At 37.0% G+C, this 20,415-nt stretch overlaps 2 protein-coding genes across 2 annotated transcripts; one reads left to right on the top strand and one right to left on the bottom strand.

Moving 5' to 3' along the window:
* The first annotated feature begins 555 nt into the window (after window positions 1–555).
* Window positions 556–14,662, top strand: LOC144653714 (phosphatidylinositol 3,4,5-trisphosphate 3-phosphatase TPTE2-like). Its single transcript, XM_078513778.1, has 19 exons — window positions 556–902; window positions 2,713–2,760; window positions 3,469–3,547; window positions 3,723–3,796; window positions 5,008–5,121; window positions 5,892–5,982; window positions 6,792–6,855; window positions 7,370–7,434; window positions 7,706–7,766; window positions 8,340–8,421; window positions 8,581–8,669; window positions 9,054–9,115; window positions 9,755–9,835; window positions 10,288–10,393; window positions 10,484–10,581; window positions 11,868–11,972; window positions 12,178–12,248; window positions 12,670–13,045; window positions 13,186–14,662. Exons 1-18 carry the CDS (start codon window positions 637–639, stop codon window positions 12,770–12,772), a joined length of 1,659 nt encoding a protein of 552 aa, XP_078369904.1. The 5' UTR covers window positions 556–636; the 3' UTR covers window positions 12,773–13,045; window positions 13,186–14,662.
* A 517-nt stretch (window positions 14,663–15,179) lies between these two features.
* On the bottom strand, window positions 15,180–19,463 carry LOC144653720 (uncharacterized). The gene is made up of 2 exons (XM_078513789.1): window positions 18,990–19,463; window positions 15,180–17,310 (listed from the first exon to the last, which is right to left on the bottom strand). Exons 1-2 carry the CDS (start codon window positions 19,425–19,427, stop codon window positions 17,008–17,010), a joined length of 741 nt encoding a protein of 246 aa, XP_078369915.1. The 5' UTR covers window positions 19,428–19,463; the 3' UTR covers window positions 15,180–17,007.
* Window positions 19,464–20,415: the final 952 nt, after the last annotated feature.

The following is a 20,415-nucleotide window of genomic DNA, read 5'->3' as shown; positions in this document are numbered from 1 at the left end:
TAGCAATCTATGGAATAGATTCAGTATAAAAAGCTTTTAAAATTTTTCTTTCGAAACTGAACAGACAGTGTCTAAACTATAAACTTGCCATGAGAAATGTTGCTTTTCTCCTTTCGATTAAAATTTTTAACTCCGAAATCGTAAAAAAATTTCCTGAACTCGGGGCTGGTTATATGTCTTAGATATTAAGGAACTGAAATAAACGTTTATAAAAAGCTTAGACTACAAATATTTCAAAAACCAGGAAATATTTCGTCGGGACCCGAACTCAAATATTGATCAAATATTGTCAAAGTTCTGGAAACCAAAAATGTTTCCTTGTGGTAAGGTTGCTGTTTATTCGCCCAAAGCAGAAGCCCATGCCTTTAATTACTCCGTGATAATAAGGAATTTAAGGGACGTAAAATCGTTATTTCTAGAAAGAGGGAACACAAAAATCATCGAGTAGTCTTCTTATAAATGTCAAAATGGTAAAATAAATGGTTTTTTTAGAGGTCATAAATCATTTACCCCTCCCCTCCCCCGGAGCGGTCAATTTGTGCAATGATATGGAGCGGTGTCCTGTTTCGAAGGCCGGACAGCGCAGAACATGTACTAGAGGTTTCGTTAACATGTGCTCTCTTTGGTTGTGAACTTATGGATAACCCGAATTTCAGTGCAAGGTATCATCGTTCCGGCAGCCAAGAACAACTTGTCACAAAAATGAACGATGAAGAAGAAGAGGAGGATTTTGACGAAGAAGATGAAGACGAAGAAGAAGAAGAAGAAGAAGACCTGAAAGAGCAAGAGTACGACTTCGTTCAAGTCTCAGTTTCTCCAAAGCATATTCACTTTGTTACCGACGCGTCTCTCAGCTCATGGAGTGATCCAGAAACAGTATGGGAAAAGACCACTTGCTTAGGGTAAGTGAGTTATTCAATTTATATTAAAAATTCATTGATCTGCTATCTTGTGGTGCGCCGATACGTTAACAGATCTAGACACTACATACCAGGAAAGTCTGAAAAGCGCTGCGTGAATTTTCCATGATTTTATCCAACTATGTACATACCATGATTAATCTAACAGTGAAACCTTATTGCTTTTGCACTTCCTTTGTGTAGGCTGTAAAATTTGATACTATTTCAATTGCCTTGAAGTTGTAAAGTTACTTGTATTTCCGTGTCATAATGGAAATTTACATAAGCAACAATGAACTATAAACTTGAATAATTGAGCTTATGGGATCATAAGTTCAGTTATGTCTCATGAGATAACAGGCCATGTGCTAGAGGATATACTATCGTTCTAAGTCTACGGGGTATTATAATCATAAGTATTTTGCTGGTCTCTGTTGATTGCGGTTTTAACACATTCAATCCGTGGAAAAAGTCAGGTTTTTGGTTAATCTGCATAAAATTACTAGGAACTTTCTGTGTCACTACATGTTGTTAGAATTTAAAACAAGAAAGGACAAGTGCTGTTGTTGGCAAATATCAGCTTTTGAAGAGGTTACAACCCCCCAATCAAGTCGGGATCAAGGCCTCCCAAGTATTTGGGGAGCTTTCGCCTCAGTGTTAAGCCCGGGGGGTACTTGACCTAAGTTTAGGTATAGGGGTGCCGCTGGAGGTTTCTGAGAACCCTGACCCTGTTTAGGACAATAAAAACTTAAAATGCCTACCCTGTGTAGGACAACACCCCCCTATTCGAAGACCCTATTTAGGACAAAGGACAACATCAACATCATTTACCCTTTATTGTGATTGCGTCCCATACGCGATGTTTGAAGCATTGAAATGCAAAAACACCTATCCCACCGAATAAAATAATGCTTTTTATTTGAAGCGAAAGCGAAAACAATGTAAATACATGGACGACAGTTGCAGCCATACCCTGTCTAGGACAGCTTCAGGCCCTGTTTAGGACAGAGGAGCTTGAAATTATATACCCTGTTCAGGACCGGAGGAGTCAAAAACCATACCCTATCCAGCGGCAAGTCCCCGTATAGGCCATATAGGGGAGTGCCCCCCCCCCCCCCCCGGGGTGTTAAGTTGGTGATCCTTAACTACAGCATTGTTGCTAGGCACTGTTTTAAAGACTTGTCTCGATGAGGCCAATTTTTGTGTGTAGTATAAAGAAATGCAAGGTTTACCAAAAATTTAATATTGTCGCAACAATTTACAGCCCTCACGCTTGGTTATTGCGGTTTTCAAGGAAATGCGAACTCTGGAATTCAAAATCCAACTATTGATTGCGTTTTTCGCTGCCGTCAATCATAATTATGGCGAGAGCCAACAAACCATCAAAAACAGACTGAAACAAACAAAATGGATAATTTGAAATCTACCAATCACATCTGAGAGACTTGACCTTTTAACCCATATGAAGTGAACTTCTATTTCCCGGGAGGTCCGCTAAGATGATTGACGGCAGCAAAAAGCGTAAACTGTTGTTTGAGAAATAGAATTTCAGAGTTTGCATTTCACTGAACCGCACAAAAAAATATATATAAGTTTGTGTGCACCTTTAGTTTCCTCATGGTCTTGATCCAGAGGTGTCCCCCCCTCCCCCGCTCCTCCACCATGAAAAGGTTTTCTGGTGTGAATACCCTTTCCCAGCCAAATGGATAAAATTATTTTGAGACTCACCTGGGTAAGTGCTATTTCCTTCTCTGCTCAGTCATCCAGATGTACATTTATAAAAACATTGATTTCTTTATTTACCACTTCACAGAAAGTTCCGGGAGAACCTTAGAAGAATTGTGGAGCATTTCTGTTTTAGGTTGGTAAAGAATAATGGGTAATTGTGAAGAGCTCCCGCTCGCGTCCTGTCGGCCGACGGCCGGCCCGCAGGTTACGACGTCCCGGTCGTCTGACAGTGGGTCGACGCAGAGCGACGGCTGCGTCGTCACTCCTGCCCTCATCAGATTTTTTTTCCTTCTCTGTATTTTCACCTACGTACTTTAAGTCCATTAGGCAAGCAATGAATCACGTCGAAGATGATTATCCAATAATGAATAATGTGTGTGATAAAAGTAGTTTACAGTCCTCTGTAAAACTTGGTAACCACAGGTTAGAAAGTGCGCGCCTTGAGTCCTCAGTAAAATTATTCTTTCTACTGTATATTAAGTAGAGGGAGGTGTAGTGCCCTACTGGTTAGTGCGCTGAACTCCGGATCAAGCAGTCTGGGTTCAAGCCCTAATCAGGGTGACACTCTCACAGTGCCTCTCTCCATCCAGCTGTATAAATGGGTACCGGTGCATTTAATGCTGGGGGTGACCCTGTTATGGACTAGCATCCCATCCAGGGGGAAGTAGAAATACTCCTAGTTGCTGCATGCTACTAAAACTGGGATAAGCTCCGGCCTCAGTGATGGACCACTAGCCTCAAACACAGACTTTACCTACTACCTTTAGTAAGTAGAAATCGCCATCAGTTTTTTTTTACAAAAGCAGCTCTTACTAATTCTTCTCTTTCTTTTTTATTACAGAGTATTTAGTCTTCTGTTAGTGTTGGCAGATGTTGTTATCGTAATCGTTGATTTGGCCACTGCAGGAAACATGGAACGGGTAACTGAAATTTAAATGAAATTTGTGTGACAACTTCATTTCAAGATTTCTGAAGAGCAATATTATTTTGGCGATGTCCACTTATTGTTTGCAACTTTGGGGAGTTTGCTTGGCGTTACCTTCAAGGTTCTATTTCAGAGGAGTGACCTTAAATTTGCTTTTTTTTTTCTTCCAGAGCCTGGAAATAATTTCTATCATTATAGTAACCTACTTTTTGATTGAGTTGCTTCTTAGAATCTTTGCATTGGGGTGAGTATACCTTCATTAACACAAGAACCTTTATAGTAATTAAATTCAGATAAATAGAGGATATTACATGGTTGCTCGTGGGAGGCGCGGTGGCCTAATGGTTAGCGCGCTCGGCTCCGAGTCGAACGGCCCGGGTTCGAGACCTGGCCGGGGCGCTGCGTTGTGTTCTTGGGCAAGACACTTTACTCTCACAGTGCCTCTCTCCACCCAGGTGTATAAATGGGTACCGGCGAACTTACTGCTGGGGGTACCCTGCGATGGACTAGCATCCCATCTAGGGGGAGTAGCAATACTCCTAGTCGCTATGCTACAGAAACCGGGATAAGCTCCGGATGTATGGGCCACTTAGGCTCGGACACAGACTTTTTTTTTTTTACATGGTTGTGCGGAGATATGAAATTTATCTTTGAGTGTTCAAATCGATATCTCACGAGTGAGCGCATCCGAAGATTTCCGAAGATTTGCAAAATGTTGTCTGAAGTTCGTACAAATGTTTCCGAACATTTTCCGAACTTTTCCGAAAATTTCCGAAGATTGCCAAGGAAGATCCGAAGATGTTTCGACTTAATATCGATTTACTTTGGCTCATTCAGCATTGTTACAGGGCAAACTTGTCAGAAAATGTTTCGAAATCGATATCTTCACATGTGAAGATAACATGTTATTTTCACGTGTGAAGATATGATTTTTTCGCGCGAAAGATTTCCAGGTATTTCACTGATGTTTATATAATAAAAGGTGTTTCTTGGCCTTTTATTATAATGTGCAATCGTACCCTTGATTTCTTGAACCAATTTTTGTTTCCCCTGGACTTTGACTACTTAGTCATTCGGGGGAACAAGTGCCAGTTGATGGCAACATCACTTTTCCGAGAAGTGACTGAGGTTGTGGTTTTCATCCCAGAAGTTGCTAAGCAACACGACAAATTTGTACGTGTGATTGCTTTCAGCGTACCGGTACTTGTGAGCGCTTGCGCTATTTTTGTTTGGATGAAATAATTCAGAAACTCTTTGAGTTCTTCAGCGAAGATTTGCGAAGCCGGCACTTATAATTTCCCCAACTGTAGTGTCAATTCATTCAGTGTTTTCACAGGTTGTGGATAAAATCCTGGAATTTCACGGAATTTTTAATATTTTAAAAACAGGCATTTTTTCATTTGAGTGTTTCTTTAGCCTCTTTTAATTAATATCATGTATGATCTTTGTTTGCAGAAAAGCCTTCTTTCACAGATGGCTTGAAATCCTAGACTTGGTGGTGGTTGTCGTATCCTTTGTTCTGACGTTGGTGTTTTCTCTTTTGACATTAGAAGAACATGGTTATGCAAAGTGAGTATCTAAATGTACAAGCAAAAACTTACTAACGTGTTTAGTGAGAGAAACATCTAGCAGTAATTAGTTATTAGTATGATTGTCAGTGTGTATTGTATTGGCCATGAGAACACCTTTCTCTTAGCTACTGTACCTCTCTCCCCTACAGTAGCAAAACAAAATATAATCTAATGTTTGACATACACAGGGTTCGCACAGGTAATGCTGGAAAATCTGTAGAGTAATGGAATTTTAGAACTTCATTTTCCAAGCCTGAAAAGTCATGAGATCTAAGTGTGGGACATGGAAAGTCATTTAAAATGATGTTTTTTAAAAAGTACGAATTTCAAATAAATTCGCAAAGAAGATGGTACAAACATACCCACAATTAAACTTAAGAAGATTCGCAAGAAAATGGTCGAATTTAGGTCATGAAAAACTTGGAAAATCAAGGAATTTCAAAAGCTCAAAAGAGTACGAACCCTGATACTTTTGTGTAGTATTTCATTACTGATACTTGTGCAAGAAAATTCATAAGTAAGCAGTTAAAACCAATCAGAGATGCTACATATAGATCTCTATATAATTGCATCATCCGGATGGAATAGTTTGAGTCCAATCTCAGAAGTCTCTCTGCAAAAAATGGATGTGCCAAAAAGTTGACTGTTTACCATAAATTTTAATTTTTATGTTTCTTAGATGTAGTTCTTAGATCATGGTGCATTTTCAGACAGGGGTACTCAGTGTGGTATTTATTTTCAGTGTTGTTGTGTTGTTTCTGTTTTTAGACTTATTATCACAGCTCGTCTTGTGCGGATACTTCTGTTTATAAGAATTGTCACTGGAAAGGACCAACTAGAAAGGGCAACAAGGAGAATGGTGAGTAATCATACCCTTGTGAGGCTGGAATTAAAAAAATAAACTACAGTTGAACCTCTATTAACAGGCCCTACTCCACAATGGCCAAGATTTTTTGCCCCGATCATACGTCTTAGCATACCGTTTATACCCTTGTAAAACTTCTCTTCAACAAACAACTCTCCACATTGGCTAGTCAATTCAGGCTCATCATCATCATCATTATTACAGTAAAAACCCGCGTGTAAGAACCTACTTATTTCAGAGTTTGGCAAAACAGTCAAAACAGGTTCTTGTATTATGGGGTACTTATTGACAGTTTAGGCAAAGTAGGTTCTTAATTTCTACAGAGTAGACATTGTTAATCATTACCATAAGTATAAAATTAAATCTGGTCTGTTCTTCATTATAAATATTCATGTTGCCAAAAGTCCAACAACATTAATTGATCAATGATACAGTACTGTATATAACATCACCTTTTTGGTTTTTGGTATAAAAAAATATATAAATTAAATAGTTAAACCCCACATATAAGAACCTGTTGGAATTTGTTTGGCTAAACAGGTTCTTATATTTTGGGGTATTAAAAAAGCAAATTTCTGTCAGAAGGTTCTTAAATCCCTAGGTTCTTACACACGAGTTTTTACAGTGTATTATTAGAGTGGCCATTGTAATTGAGAGCTTAGATTAAAAAAAGAGAGAGAGAGCTGCTGCTAAGACGTTCCTCTAGGACATGTCTTGTTGTCTTTCACAATTCAGATTACCAATTGAAAACTACCAGTCAGACTGGTATCAAAATGCTTGAATTTGTTATTGTGTACTTGTAGATATCACAAAACAAAAGGAGATATCAAAAGGATGGCTTTGATTTAGACTTGACATATGTTACAGGTAATAATATCATTACCATGATCATCATAATCATTTTTTATTATACACAAGTCATAATGTATGGTGGGTCCTTTAGAAGGTAACTGTGTCTTGTAAATTCAGTGTAGACACAATGCCTTAGGCCTAGCTTCCAGTTGAAGAGTAAAAGACTGATGCAAACAATAATTAATTTCAAAAGATTATCTGTGGTTTAGATTCATTAATTCCCCAAAAAGATCAATATCTCATTTTCCCTTTGATTATCAGTAAATTGTCAAATAGACAGCTATCCCAGTAAGTTAGAGTTGATTGTTTCGATGCAGCATCAAATTCTGCTCAAAATGGAGAAATTTATTATTTTATGTCAAAAGTGTGTAGAAATTTTGCAGCTAAGTCAAAATGTCAAGCACAAATTGTGTTATATTATTTTGTAAAACAAATGGAAACAAATATGGAAATTATTTCAATAAATAATAACTGCAATAGAAAATGTACTAAGTCTTGACTTTTCATTTTTTTCTTTATAATAATCCAGAGAGAGTTATAGCCATGTCATTTCCATCATCTGGAAAACACAAGCTGTATCGTAACCCAATCTCAGTAAGTTTGCAAGTTTTATCGTGTGCTATTTCTTACTGAATGCCCACTGAATACACTAACACACTATAGTAACTGCACACGGCTTAGATGGTATGTTTTGCTACACAGAGTAAAAGGTTTTGGATATGTGTGTTGTGATGAAGGTTTACGACAAAGATAACTGCTTTACATGCTGTGGCCAGTTAATATTTTGTTTTCAAGTCAGGGGTACACAGGAATTGCCTCTGAAAACAAAACTTATTAAAATAACATGACTGTGTGTTTGTTACAGGAAGTTGTGCGGTTCTTAGATACTAAACATCAAGACCATTACAAAGTTTACAATTTATGTAGTAAGTACACTTGATTGTACAGTTAACCTTTATATTATGTGCTTGGTGTCAGACATTTTGACCATTATATAATATTGTATCCCTCTTCTCCTTTTCTATTAAAAACGAGTCAGATTAATTGATTAACAGGTAATGGTATATGAGCTCATATACCAATGAACACAAATATGGTAGCCAATATGCATCAAGGAAATTAGCTGGCATGGGGAGCTCAAATATTGCAATTCTTTGGGCGTTTTTGATAAAACAATTATTCCACTCACGCTTGTTGGATATGAGATCCTTATAGCCAGCTCGGCGCTACGCTCAGGCTCTTTGGCTATCTACCATCTCATATCCAACATGCCCTCATGGAATTTATAATTGTTGAAAAATCAATAACATTTTTTACTTGAATGTATTAGGTTTATTTTCTTTTTATCAGTTATTTTTAGAAGCATGCCATGTTTTTCTAAAAAATAATCAAAAACATCCTGAACAGACACTCACAACTCATAAGAACAATCCCTTTTTCATATATATAGTAGTGAGATACAAATTACCGGTACATGTAATGTAATTTTCATTATCCAGGCGAGAGGAGCTATGATCCATCAATGTTCCACAACAGAGTGGAGAGAGTTCTGATTGACGACCATAATGTTCCTAGACTAAGGTAAGAATAAACTAAGTTGTTTCTAACTTTGTGTCTATGATTTGGGGGACTGAGTTTCAATTGGACTTTTTGTGGGGGTGGGGGGAGCTTAATGTAATTTTCTAGTATTTCTTTTGTCGACTGATAGTACTTACTGTAAGTTTTCCTTTATCTTTTCAGTCAATTGTTATATTTTACTCACAATGTGAGGGAATGGCTTGACAGAGATCCTAAGAATGTTATTGCTGTACATTGTAAAGGAGGAAAAGGTAAAACAAGCAACTGAATTTTCCCTTGTTTTTGCATGTATGGAGGAAATGTCTACCATTTAAGAGGAATGATAATGAGCACAACTATTTGATGGTCTTTCAAGAACCAGATCCGAACACATTTCAGACTTTCAAGGCCTAAGGCTTGAGGTTAGGATTTCAAAATTCAAGGACTTTCATAGGTAGATTTAGGAGTGGGCCTGACATACCCTTACTGTGTTGAATAATGGTTTAACAGCTGCTAGATTATCGACAATTATTTAATTAAGTTATAACATCATTTAAGACGTGCATTTATTAAGTGTTTTCCTAATCAACAATGTTCTACATGCAACCTATATGTATTTTCCAATGGTACTACCGGTATCTTATTTCTTTTTCCAGGCAGAACAGGGACTGCAATATGTGCTTGGCTCATTGCCAGTGGACAATTTGAACAAGCTAAGGTATAAAATTCAGTCAGTACTATGGACAATTTATTTACAGGATATTGAAAAATATTTTTGCTAAGAACTTTATAGTTATAAATCATTAAAGACCAATACAGGTCCCCGGTATATTGTTTTTACCTGTCTTGTTGAAAGGTAGACCCCGGGGGGGGGGGGGGGAACTCGCATATGAAAGTGACGGGGATGCTCGTCGTCTCGCTTAGGGGTGTAAATTTCGGATTTTTGGTCTCGCTTAGGGTGTTCCGGGCAAAACGCCAATATTTTTAGCCATAATGGTCTCTTCCTCACGAAGAAATATACAAATATAAACTCCATTCTTAGTTTTTTGGTATCTTTTAGGGGTCAAGAAAAGCTTGAGCCACACCCAGATTGGTCTCTTTTAGGGGTTCTTTTCAAAATTCCGACGAGCATGCATCCCCGTCCGTTTCATGTGGGAGTCCCCCCCCCCCCCCCCCGGGAGGTAGACTTAGTTTTCTTTCATATCAAATAGTACATGACTGTACATGTATAATTGTTATCTGAGAGTTGTGTTACAGTCATTCTTGTTTCAGGCAATGGGGTCATTTTTGATGCTGTCAATAAATCCCTTCCACAAAATAATTATTAACTGGTGTATTGTTTATCCCTCCCTTTTAGCATAGCCTGGAGTATTTTGGACACAGAAGAACAGATTATTCAGTAGGAAATCAATATCAAGGAGTCCAAACACCCAGCCAGGTTTGTACAGGAACAGAATTGTTGGAGAATTTTTTCATTTACCCCCTGAAATGATTACACATAACCAGAATGCATAGAGAGAACTTTATTCATTATAATGAACACTCAGTCTAATATAAAAGGAATTATATTTTGCATTTTATGGTTGGTCTTGCAAGGCGAGACACACATGTCAAGTGTTTTCTTGTCTTCAGAGAGATTTCACCAATTTTGGCCATTTTAATTGTTTTTAAAGCCAATCAAAATTATTTGATTCTGTAACACAACTCTCAAGAGTCGCTTGTTTCACATCAAGGTTGCACAGGAAGCAACGAAGACTCGTGGTACGAGATTGCTGGCACGTCAAAGAGGGGACAAATTGAACAAAAGTGCAAACAAAACTTGCTGTAATAGTGAAAAAAACTGTGGACTGTGAATCATCCCTGACAGCTTACATATTTGTCTTTCTTCAGAGTCGCTTTGTAGGTTACCTGGAACAAGTGTTCACAACGTTAAATGGCCGCCTCCCAGCAGCTGTATCATATCGCATTAAAAACATCAAGATTGATGGAATATCTGGTTAGTTAATACATCCATTTGTCCTTGATGGAGCTTGACTTATTTGTTTGACAAACTGACTGACTGTTGTATTTCATCTTTTTGTGTCAGGTATTGGTGATGGTAATGGAAATGATCTTTCATTTGAGATCGTCATCAATGGTAGTACTGTTTTTAAATTGGATCTCTCACATTGTCGCCAGGGACAGGTAAGTGGAATAAATTAAATCAGGTCTTTGTATAGTGCACAACACCTTTTACAAAAGACCTACATAGTCAATAATGTAAGGTGTAGTGCCCGGGAGGGGGGCACTTCCTCTTAATGGGCTAATGGGGATGTGCCGCTGGATGGGGTCGCATTTTCACGACTGGACTGACTATAATGGGGTCGCCATGGAAAGCATTTTTATAGGGTGACTAGAATGGGGTCACACTTTTCCGGGATTTTGAGAGTCGAAAAAATCTGGCAAGTTGTGATTTATGAACGGAAATATTCGCCGAAAAAAATGTTACCGTATTTATTGCTGTTGTTCAATATTTGACAAACAGCTCCCAGAAAGTGACTAAGTTAGGGTCGTAAAAATTAAATTTACCCAAAAGTGACTAAGATGGGGTCTATAATTATAATTGGCCATAGAATAAGACTATAATGGGGCAGGGGTTCTGAGAGGCCAGCGGCATATACCCAACTTAAATTTACCCAAGTACCCCCCCCCCCCCCCACGGGGTGTAGTGGCCTAATGGTTAGCGCCCTGGACTATACATTTAAAAGTACTGTGGGTTCAAGCTTTGCAGCCAGGATCTCTGTGTTACTTTTTCATGCAAGACACTACCCTCTCGCAGCGTATTTTACTGGAATTGGAACAGACACGAGAAGGGCTGCAAATAATGATTTTCACTGGAAAGGTCATATGTCTTACTAAAACACCATCTTGGTCGAACAAAACAAAATTGTGGTCGGACAGAATTGTATTCATCGTTGCCATGAAATGATTCAGTTTGTGATCAAAAAATTGTTTGGACATCATGTCCGACCACACTTGGGATTTCGTCAGACATGAGCAAATTTTGGTTGGCAAATGTCCGATGACCGACTTATTTGCAGCCCTGCGTAAGATCACCCTCCCCATCTACCCCTCTTCTCCCATCAAGGATGTGAGGGGACTTTTGACCATTTTTTATTAGTAGCTATAGGCTTTCTAACAAAATTTTGTTGAAGTTGATTGACTTTTTTGACCATCCACAAAAGCCCTGTCTGTGGTGGGGCATTTGAACAAAAATCTCAGCTAAGTTCAAGTGCTCTTCCTATTCATGGCCTCTCCCTTCCACCCGTGGGTCAACATTAATAAGTACATGCATAATAATTATTTACTGTGTGATTTTGATATAAAGCATCTTTTTTATTGTGAGTTTTTTATCCATTTTTGGAGGGATTTTATTTCAGGAAAAAAACTTCTTCAGTTGATATATTATTTCTTATTTTCTCTCTTGATAGGTACAGCATCTAAAAGATCTTGACAAATTAGTGATTATTCTCTATGAGGCAGAGTCACCAACCCTTACTGGAGATGTAAAAATGAAGTTTTATTCATCAAATCCGGTAATTTGTTAAATGACAAAATAAATGTATTTAGTACTTGGTTTTTATTGTCAAAAGTTATTTTAACCCACAAGCATTTGAATGTATTAATTTTATTATAACGTTTTCGTCTTTGAAAGTCACATTACATATTAATTTACTGTACAAGAATTTGATGTTGTGTCTACCAAGCATAATTTTGGCTGTATTTTTTTTTCACTCCTAGAATGTTCCTAATGAATATGACAACTGTGCTTTCTTCTTTTGGTTTCACACAAGTTTCATAGAGAATTCCAGGTAAGGTTGTGATTAGTCAATGACAAAATTCCTCTCCAGCTGTTCTTTAGAACATCTTGAATAATTATTAATATCTTAAATGTTTGCATTTTTGGAACCATGGAGAATGTAACCCATGATAAGTTCAGTTAGCTGTGAAATGTTTTTCTTTTTTTTTTTTTTTTCTTTTTTGGAAGATAAACACACTTTATTGATACACTTAAAAACACGTACATTACTTACAAATATTAAATACACTATTGGAGATTATACAATGTTATACAATGTTACTTTTCTTTTACATGATAAAAAAAAAAAACACGACAAAAAAGAGTCCATGCATTAACTTATAGTATTACGGTTTTTTTTTTTTTTAAAAAAATACACTTCGTTAACGAAGTGAAATGTTTTTCTTAGAATATTGCATTCTTGTATTTTGCAGGCTGTTTCTTCGTCGGGGAGAGTTGGACAATCCTCACAAACCCAAGACATGGAAAACATACAAAGAGAACTTTGCTGTCGATATTACATTTACAAAACTTTAATTATGGCACAGATAAAGTGTTATCTAATAATCATCATCACAACTGTAATTCTGGCATTTTGACCTTCAGTCAAATAGTTGCAAAAATTTGTAAATTTTGTTTTAGGACTAAATGAAGCTAAAATTTGGGAAAATGGCCTTTCTAAAATTAAATATTAATTATTTATCCAGCTTACAATTCATGGAAAAATGCAATATTTTTAATTATTAATCCTGTCACTTCAGTAATTCGTGAACTTACATGTACGTGTCTGCTACAAAATTTTTTTTAGTAGTAGTTTATTTAAACTCTTTAATTTGCAGTTAAAAGAAACTGAATTATCGAGTGACACTTACATGAAATGAAAAGTCTACTAATTAAAAATCTATCAAAAAAGGACTAATTACAAAAAGTATCGAAAGTATCTTGTTAAGAAAACTTACTTAAATGCCAAGGAATAACCTCTGGTGTCCAAACTAGCATTCCATTCAAGAGCAAGCAGTCCTTTTTGCTACAAAAATAAGAGTTGATCATTTGCCTGATAAGCCTCTAAGCCAAATTTGCTTTTCATGTGTTATAAGCCCATGTAATATGCATGAAAAAGCCACCAAATGGATAATTTTGTGACCAATAAATGAATTTTGCAGCTATATTTTGATACTTGAATATATTTTATAAACAGGGCTCCATTTTGAATTCTCGATTTATATTTTTAAGTGTAAGTGGAACTGGGAAGTAATGTTTAATGGATGGAGTTGAGACAAAAATTATACTTAAAAATATTTTTGTAAAATATTTCCAGCCCAAAAATATACTGTGATGACATTTGTTCAAACACAAAACAATTGCAACCCTGTGATTAGGGATAAGTAAGGGATGATTAAAAATACAATTATTTTCACCATTAGCATTAGGTAAATTTAAATATTAATCGACCTTTTTCATGCAAGTTCACAGAATAATTGTTAATAATTAATTTTAAAATAAAAAGATTTTAATTACCAAGGGATCTCATTTAACCTGTGAAATTTTATCTACCAGTTTGTGCATAATAGTCAAAAGAAAACAATGGAATTTGTGTGTAATAGTATCTAAAAGTAATGCAGTAAAAACCCGCGTGTAAGAACCTGCTTTTTTAGAGTTTGGCAAAACAGGTTCTTATATTTTGGGGTACTTACTGGCATTTTTTAGCTTCCCTGTGCAATTCTTGATCTCTAAAGACATCCTTTTTGATAAAATACAGTTATTGTATTATAGATAAAATAGTTTAACCCCACATATAAGAACCTTTTGGGGTTTTGAGGAAGCAAATTTCTGCCAGGAGGTTCTTAATTTCTAGGTTCTTACACGCGGGTTTTTACTGTAACTATTTCACAAGTTTACTGAAATCACTCTACAATTATATGAACACTTACGCATACTAAGCTGATGTCCTTTATATAAGTGTGTAATTTTCTTATAATAGGTGTAATTTATTAATAAAAATAAAGTTGACTATTTTATCAGGCAGAGGGTTCAATGTAAACCCAAACAGTAGAAGTGACTGTCCTAAAAGATATGTGTAGAATGATTCCCATTTACCTTCCATAAAAGGATTCAGTACTACTGAATGATTTTCGATGAGATGAACTGTGGCATAATGGTTAAGGTGGATCAATTGGTTTGGGTTTTTCAAAGCCTTGGCCAGGGTCACTGTGTTGAGTTCTTGGGCAAGATAGTGCCTCTCTCGACCCGGTTATATAAAATGGGTACTGGCGAATTTAATACTGGGGGTAAGGCAAAGCCTGAGATGGACTAGCATCCCATACAGGGGGGAGTAGAAAAACTTCTTTAGGGTCACTTAATGCTATAAAAACCAGGATTAGCTAATGGCCTGAATGCAGAGTTTATTAAATTTTGGAGTTTCGGTGACCTAATGTATAATAATTTATTGTTGGTCTGGTTTGGCACGAATATCAGACACTGTTCTTGGGAAAGACATTTCTACTGACAGTGACTCTCTCCTTCCACGTGAATAAACCAGCAAATTGTTGGAACTTAATTGTTGGGGGGGGGGGGCTTTTATCCTCCCCTCAACTCCTTAGACCTGAATTGAAAAGGGGAATGGTCAGATATTCGCACATTCTATACCCTTCTCTTGCACTTCCCCTGCTGTGTGTCCCTTCTTGAATCCCATGCCATTTTCATCACCATGAAATTCTTCAATTAATTAAAGTACGAAATGTATGAAGACCAAAAGGAGAATTTGTTTGTTCACGTCAGGGCATAAACCGGGGTAAACATGGTGTTGCTTTTCAACAGCTGCATATCATTTGGAGCCTTAACAATCAAAGAACACAGTGTCAATATTCACAATAGATTTTACGCTATCCACTTATCCCCATAATGCAACCTGCGTGTAATCCCTGTTATCATGACAATAAAATCCTGCAGTATTGGCATATTTATATTTATTTTATTGTGGCCAAAGTAATTTAGCTGACTTCAGCGTAACAACCTTTCAGCACACATTTGGATACCATAAAATTTTGTGTGCAGAGTGAGAAAGTTTTTCTCTATAATAATAATATTATCCTATTGATTATGTTTGTAAGACTGGCCATCCCATTTCCAAAAAGTCCTGGGAAAAATCTCAGCTGAGATCCATAAATGTCTAAAATTTTACATCTAAAATCTCACCCTCTAATTAAGGTGCACATGAAACACAAAGATACAAAAGTAAATTTATACATGTATACAAATCCAAATTTTGAGCTTTGGCATAATGACCATATTTTTAGGTACAAGTGATTTGATTTACATTCAAGGTGCAAAGTGAACCACTTTTCAATGTCAGTGACGAAAGTTTGCTTCACCTTCATAGTCTAACATTTAAATGCAAAAACATGATTATATGGCCGGGCTGTGAATTACAGCCCCTAATTTCTGTCTTTGAAGGCAAGTCGCAAAAAGCATAACAATACTATCTTTTAAAGCTACAAAAAACTACATTTAGTTCATACTTCATACACTGTCTAAACACGTCACGTGATGTACTCAAGTGATTTTCCCTAGTTTAAAAACTCTGCAATTTAGGTTCGCATATAAGTTTTTATCCAAAGTAAATTGTTAAATTGAACAGACCGGAACATTTTCAACAGACTAGCAACTTTTTTTATGTTATGCCAACAGAACTACTTTGACGTTTGAAACCTTTGAAAAAAGGTCTCTCAAAATGGGCGGCCTTACGTAAAAATATATGAAGGATATAAACACAGTCAATAGCCTCCATTTCACTTCAAAAGTGTGCACTGATATATTATTTTGTCCTCGCACATTACCTGTTCCTCAAAGTTTACAGTTCTCCTCAAGCTTTGCTCTCGGAAAACTGTTCAGCTTTTGAACAAATAATGACCCCGGACAAATATCAGTGTATTTTTTTGCGCCAAATGGAAGCTATTGTTTAGATATACACCAATAAAAGCAACGATTTCAATAACTATTTTCACATTAAAAATTCATGATAAAAAAAGAACTCAATTTAGCAGAGTTCTTTTCTTTTCTTTTCTTTTTTTAAAAGGCAAGCATGCTAAATGGTTTTATATGTTGTTGTACATTACATACCATCAAATGTTAACAACCAGCAGTAATATTGTTCACTAATAATAAAATTTCTTGGCAAAAAGTAGCACAAATGTTTAAGACTTACAATTCATAATAATATACCATATGTTTTCTGTGACGCTGAAGTGAGTTCCTACCAAATTATGCTATAATTGCTGTTACAATAAAATCTCAAATCCCTGTAAGACGGACTTTTTAAAAGCTGTAAAAATACTGTCTTCCTTATCTCATGTTGTAGACTACTAGCGCCAATACATGTATGTTTTTGTTCACAAAAAACATAAATTATAACAATATAAATTATACAATAATCATAATAAATAAACATAATTTATGCATACACTTGCTGGTAGATCTCTGACCTGGTCATGGCTCATACCAGCAGTGACTAATATCTTATTTCTCAAAATATCAATGCAAAGTTAAGCATACAGGTTGTGAGAAAACAAAACTGATCATAACACATAACATGCAAATTCTCCCAACTAGTATTTAAAAGTTATATAAAGTCCATTGGGGAGAACTGCTATGTTGACATTGATGCCCAACTCTTGTACATGTGCTGTGCATCTCATTGGAAACAGTCCAGGAATGAAATCTCACTTGCTATGGTCACTATAAACAATTTTTTTTTTTTTCCATAAAGGAAACAACTATGAATGTTTGGCTCTCATCTCAACAAACATTTTCTTCTTGTAACACTCTTCGTGAAACTGTTTGTTCCCATCATTGATCCACTTCCCAGAGAAGCCATTTTCAGGGTCGACACGGATCACATCAAAGCAAGCACTACAGCGTGGTCCTGCATACTGGATGTAACATTCCTCATGATACTTGCAACCATTGTAAATACCCCATTTTCCAGACAGGCCTTTGTCGGGGAAAGCAATCAGCGGAAAACAACAATGTTCACATTTTGGACCCTTGCTTTTCATATAACACTCTGAATGATATGCCTAAAAACAAATGACACAAAAAAAATCATTGCTATTTACTAAGAGAGTTTTCACAGAAGCCACAGGATGTCTAAAGCAATGACCTTGAATGATACGTTAAACTTACTGTAGCTTTCTTAGTATGATAGAGCGGTTTTCACTTGAGTGTCGAAAGTTAATTGCGTTTGCTTTGGTTTTGCATTGCTACGCTTAGTGATTGGCTTAAAAATCTCTCGCCACTTTCTCAGCCAATCAGAACTAAAACCAAAACCAATCGTGACTCGCTCGCGCACGTTTTCCCGCGCTTCGTTCCGGCTACATGTATTTGCTTTGGGTTTTGATTGGTTCATTGGATTGTCTGTGTCCTTTGTGATTGGCCAGAGTAATTACTTTGGTTTTGGTTTTACGACACTCAATTGAAAACTCTGAAATTCAAAATCCAACTACTGGGTAACAATTGCGTTTTTCAGAGGTCGTCAATCATAATTATGGTGACAACCAATGAACCTTGAAAAACAGAAACAAATAAAATGGATCACACTCTACCCATCACAACTGGTGGATTTGACCTTTTGACCTGGTTGAAGTGAACTTCTGTTTCCAAAAGGTCCGCCAACTAAAGATAATTGATGGCAGCAAAAACAGTTGGGTTGAGGATTGAATTTCTGATTTCGCACATTTGTTTACTGAAAACCGCAATCAACTTCTTACTAAGAATTTGTGTGAACTTGAAAGGAAACTGGTGTATTACTCCTGTCTAAAATGCTACATTATTTCTATGAGGCAGACAGTATTAGTAAAGCCCTAAATTTATGAAAGAAGTTGATGATTATAATTTTAAAAATATTACTACCTACGTACTCAAGCTCACATGATCACTACATTCAATCTCAAGATCAAGACACAAACTTTGTAGTGGAGTGGGGCAGGGGGGTGCCCGGGAGAAAAAAGCGGGAGAAGGTAGGGCAGGGGGGCCCTATTCCTAAGGTTGTGGGAACCCGGAGAAAATTTTGAATTATTTTGTTATATTTTGCAATAGAAATGGGACAAAGAGGAGAGAATAACCGCGTAAAGTAGCAGGAAGCAGAGTAAGAAATATGGGAAGCGGGAGTAAAAGGAACGGGAGACAGGAGGTTCAGACCCCCCTGTCCCCCCCCCCCCACTTTATAATCAGGGACAGAAGTATTGAGATAATTTTATTTGTAAATGCAAACATTTTGCTTGCTCAGTCCCTAGTAGGACTAGATGCACAACTTTCAACAGGGAAGTTTGTGGAATCAGAGAAACATCCATTGCTATCATTGAGTGTCATATTCTAGAAAGTGCTTCAACTACTTCTGCCGTGTATATATTGCTTGATTAGCTCGCTGAGGCGCAATATTTAATACAGAAACAGAGAAGAACTAACAAGACACATTTTCAAATCACTAACAATACCAACCAGCAAATGGCTTAAGCTTATGCCGTTAAATGTACAAATGTACAAATAGCAAATAGCACAAAGCTATAGCGGTGTATACACCGCTATTTGTACATGTAATGAAATTCAACTTTCATAATCTCATGACATTTTTAGCTTTATCTGCTCGTACACTTCATAAGATCAAAGACAATGCCTAAAATCTGACATTAAAATAAGACTAAGGACATTGTGGTTTGTATTCCAAAAAGTATGACGCTTAACATGAATTTAAGCTGACCTTAAGTCCTTGCCAAATCATTTCACCACTGAATCCTTCCTCTTTATCAGGCCGAATGGGGTCAAAACATGTACAACATCTCTCGTCGTCATGATCAGGAAACACAGCTTTCAGCTCACCCAAAAGAGAATCTTTGTCTTGACTAACATACGGAGGTGGAAGAGGTGTAGGTAGAGCCATGGCTCCATCGATCGCTTCTGAGTAAGGCGGCGGAGCATCGGTGTACGGCGACGAAGAAGAAGTCGACGGAGCTTTCTCAGCTCCTTTGGAAGCCATGCTCGGCGAGTGTTGTCCTTGAAGTTTTTGCTTTGCCAGCGTCAAGTCCCCATTACATTCACGCAAAACTTTCTCAGCTACCTCTCTAGGAGCCCCTGTTTCACTTGTCAGCTTTAAAAGTCTACTTTCAAACTCTTTGTTGCCAAATAATTTCTTCCACATTTTACGTTCTGTGTAAGCGGTGGCTGCAATCAAAGCAGCTGCATTGGGAGTGAGCCCTGGGTACGAGCATAAAATGTGTTTCTATTTTTGGCGTATGTCTGACGTCATTTTTAATATGCGAAAAAAGGTAGACTTGTAGGAGGCAACCAGTTTTACAGGAAATAATAATTGGAGCCGATGATGTGCATGATGACATGGTTTTTCTAAAAATAAAAAACTCCCACCATAAATGGGTTTAAACAGAAACTCACAATATAAAGGGCGACCTTGCTTGCATTAGCTTTCTTGGTAGTTCTGCATTTGTTACTCCTCAGTCCTATTTGTATATAATTTTTCATGTTATGTAATTTTTTCTTTGTTATTGTGTCTATATTTAAATATAAGAGCAACTGATGTTATATGAAGTGCTAACTTATGGTTATATTGTCTAATAAATTACTATAGGGAAATAAATTGAACAACGGGTAAGTTGCTTAAAAACAAGAAATTAAACGTGGTAAAACCTGAGGATGAAGCCCTAAATGCTGGTTTTTCTGATCCCATTTTACTACTACCTGATTTTACAGTTGGTATGGTCAGATAGAGTTAGTAACATCGAACTATGGTAGAGATCTGGGCAAACTTCAGTGGAGGAAGCTATTTGGAGAAGGAAATGGAAATGGCTAGGTCACACCTGTACCATCACAAGGCAAGCTTTGACTTGGAATCCTCGAGGGAGTCAAAAGAGAGGTCAACCACGGAACACCTGGAGACGTTCGCTTGTAGCAGAGATCAAATCCATGAGCAAGAGTTGGTACCAGCTAGAGAGGGATGCACAGGACAGGAAGCTATGGCGAGAGACTGTTGATGGCCTATGCTTCTGAGAAGGAGTCAAGGGCTACCACTACCACTACTGACTACCACTACTACTACTACTACTAAATCGATCTACTTGCAAAACTAATGTTGCGTGTGTATAAACAGAGAGCTCAAACAAGGCGCTGACCAT

Source organism: Oculina patagonica, chromosome 5 (genome assembly GCF_052425735.1).
Source record: "Oculina patagonica isolate OP01 chromosome 5, crgOcupat, whole genome shotgun sequence".
Taxonomy (NCBI): Eukaryota; Metazoa; Cnidaria; class Anthozoa; order Scleractinia; family Oculinidae; genus Oculina; species Oculina patagonica.
This window is presented reverse-complemented; position numbering and strand designations above follow the sequence as displayed.

What these genes read in the sequence shown, in the direction of transcription:
- LOC144653720 (XM_078513789.1), bottom strand. Translation starts at nt 19,427, where the DNA reads ATGTGGAAGAAATTATTTGGCAACAAAGAGTTTGAAAGTAGACTTTTA. An exon ending in TGATTTGGCAAGGACTTAAG is followed by an intron (nt 17,311 to 18,989) that starts GTCAGCTTAAAT and finishes ATTTGTTTTTAG; the next exon opens with GCATATCATTCAGAGTGTTA.
- LOC144653714 (XM_078513778.1), top strand. Translation starts at nt 637, where the DNA reads ATGGATAACCCGAATTTCAGTGCAAGGTATCATCGTTCCGGCAGCCAA. An exon ending in CTTAGAATCTTTGCATTGGG is followed by an intron (nt 3,797 to 5,007) that starts GTGAGTATACCT and finishes CTTTGTTTGCAG; the next exon opens with AAAAGCCTTCTTTCACAGAT. An exon ending in GAGTCCAAACACCCAGCCAG is followed by an intron (nt 9,836 to 10,287) that starts GTTTGTACAGGA and finishes GTCTTTCTTCAG; the next exon opens with AGTCGCTTTGTAGGTTACCT.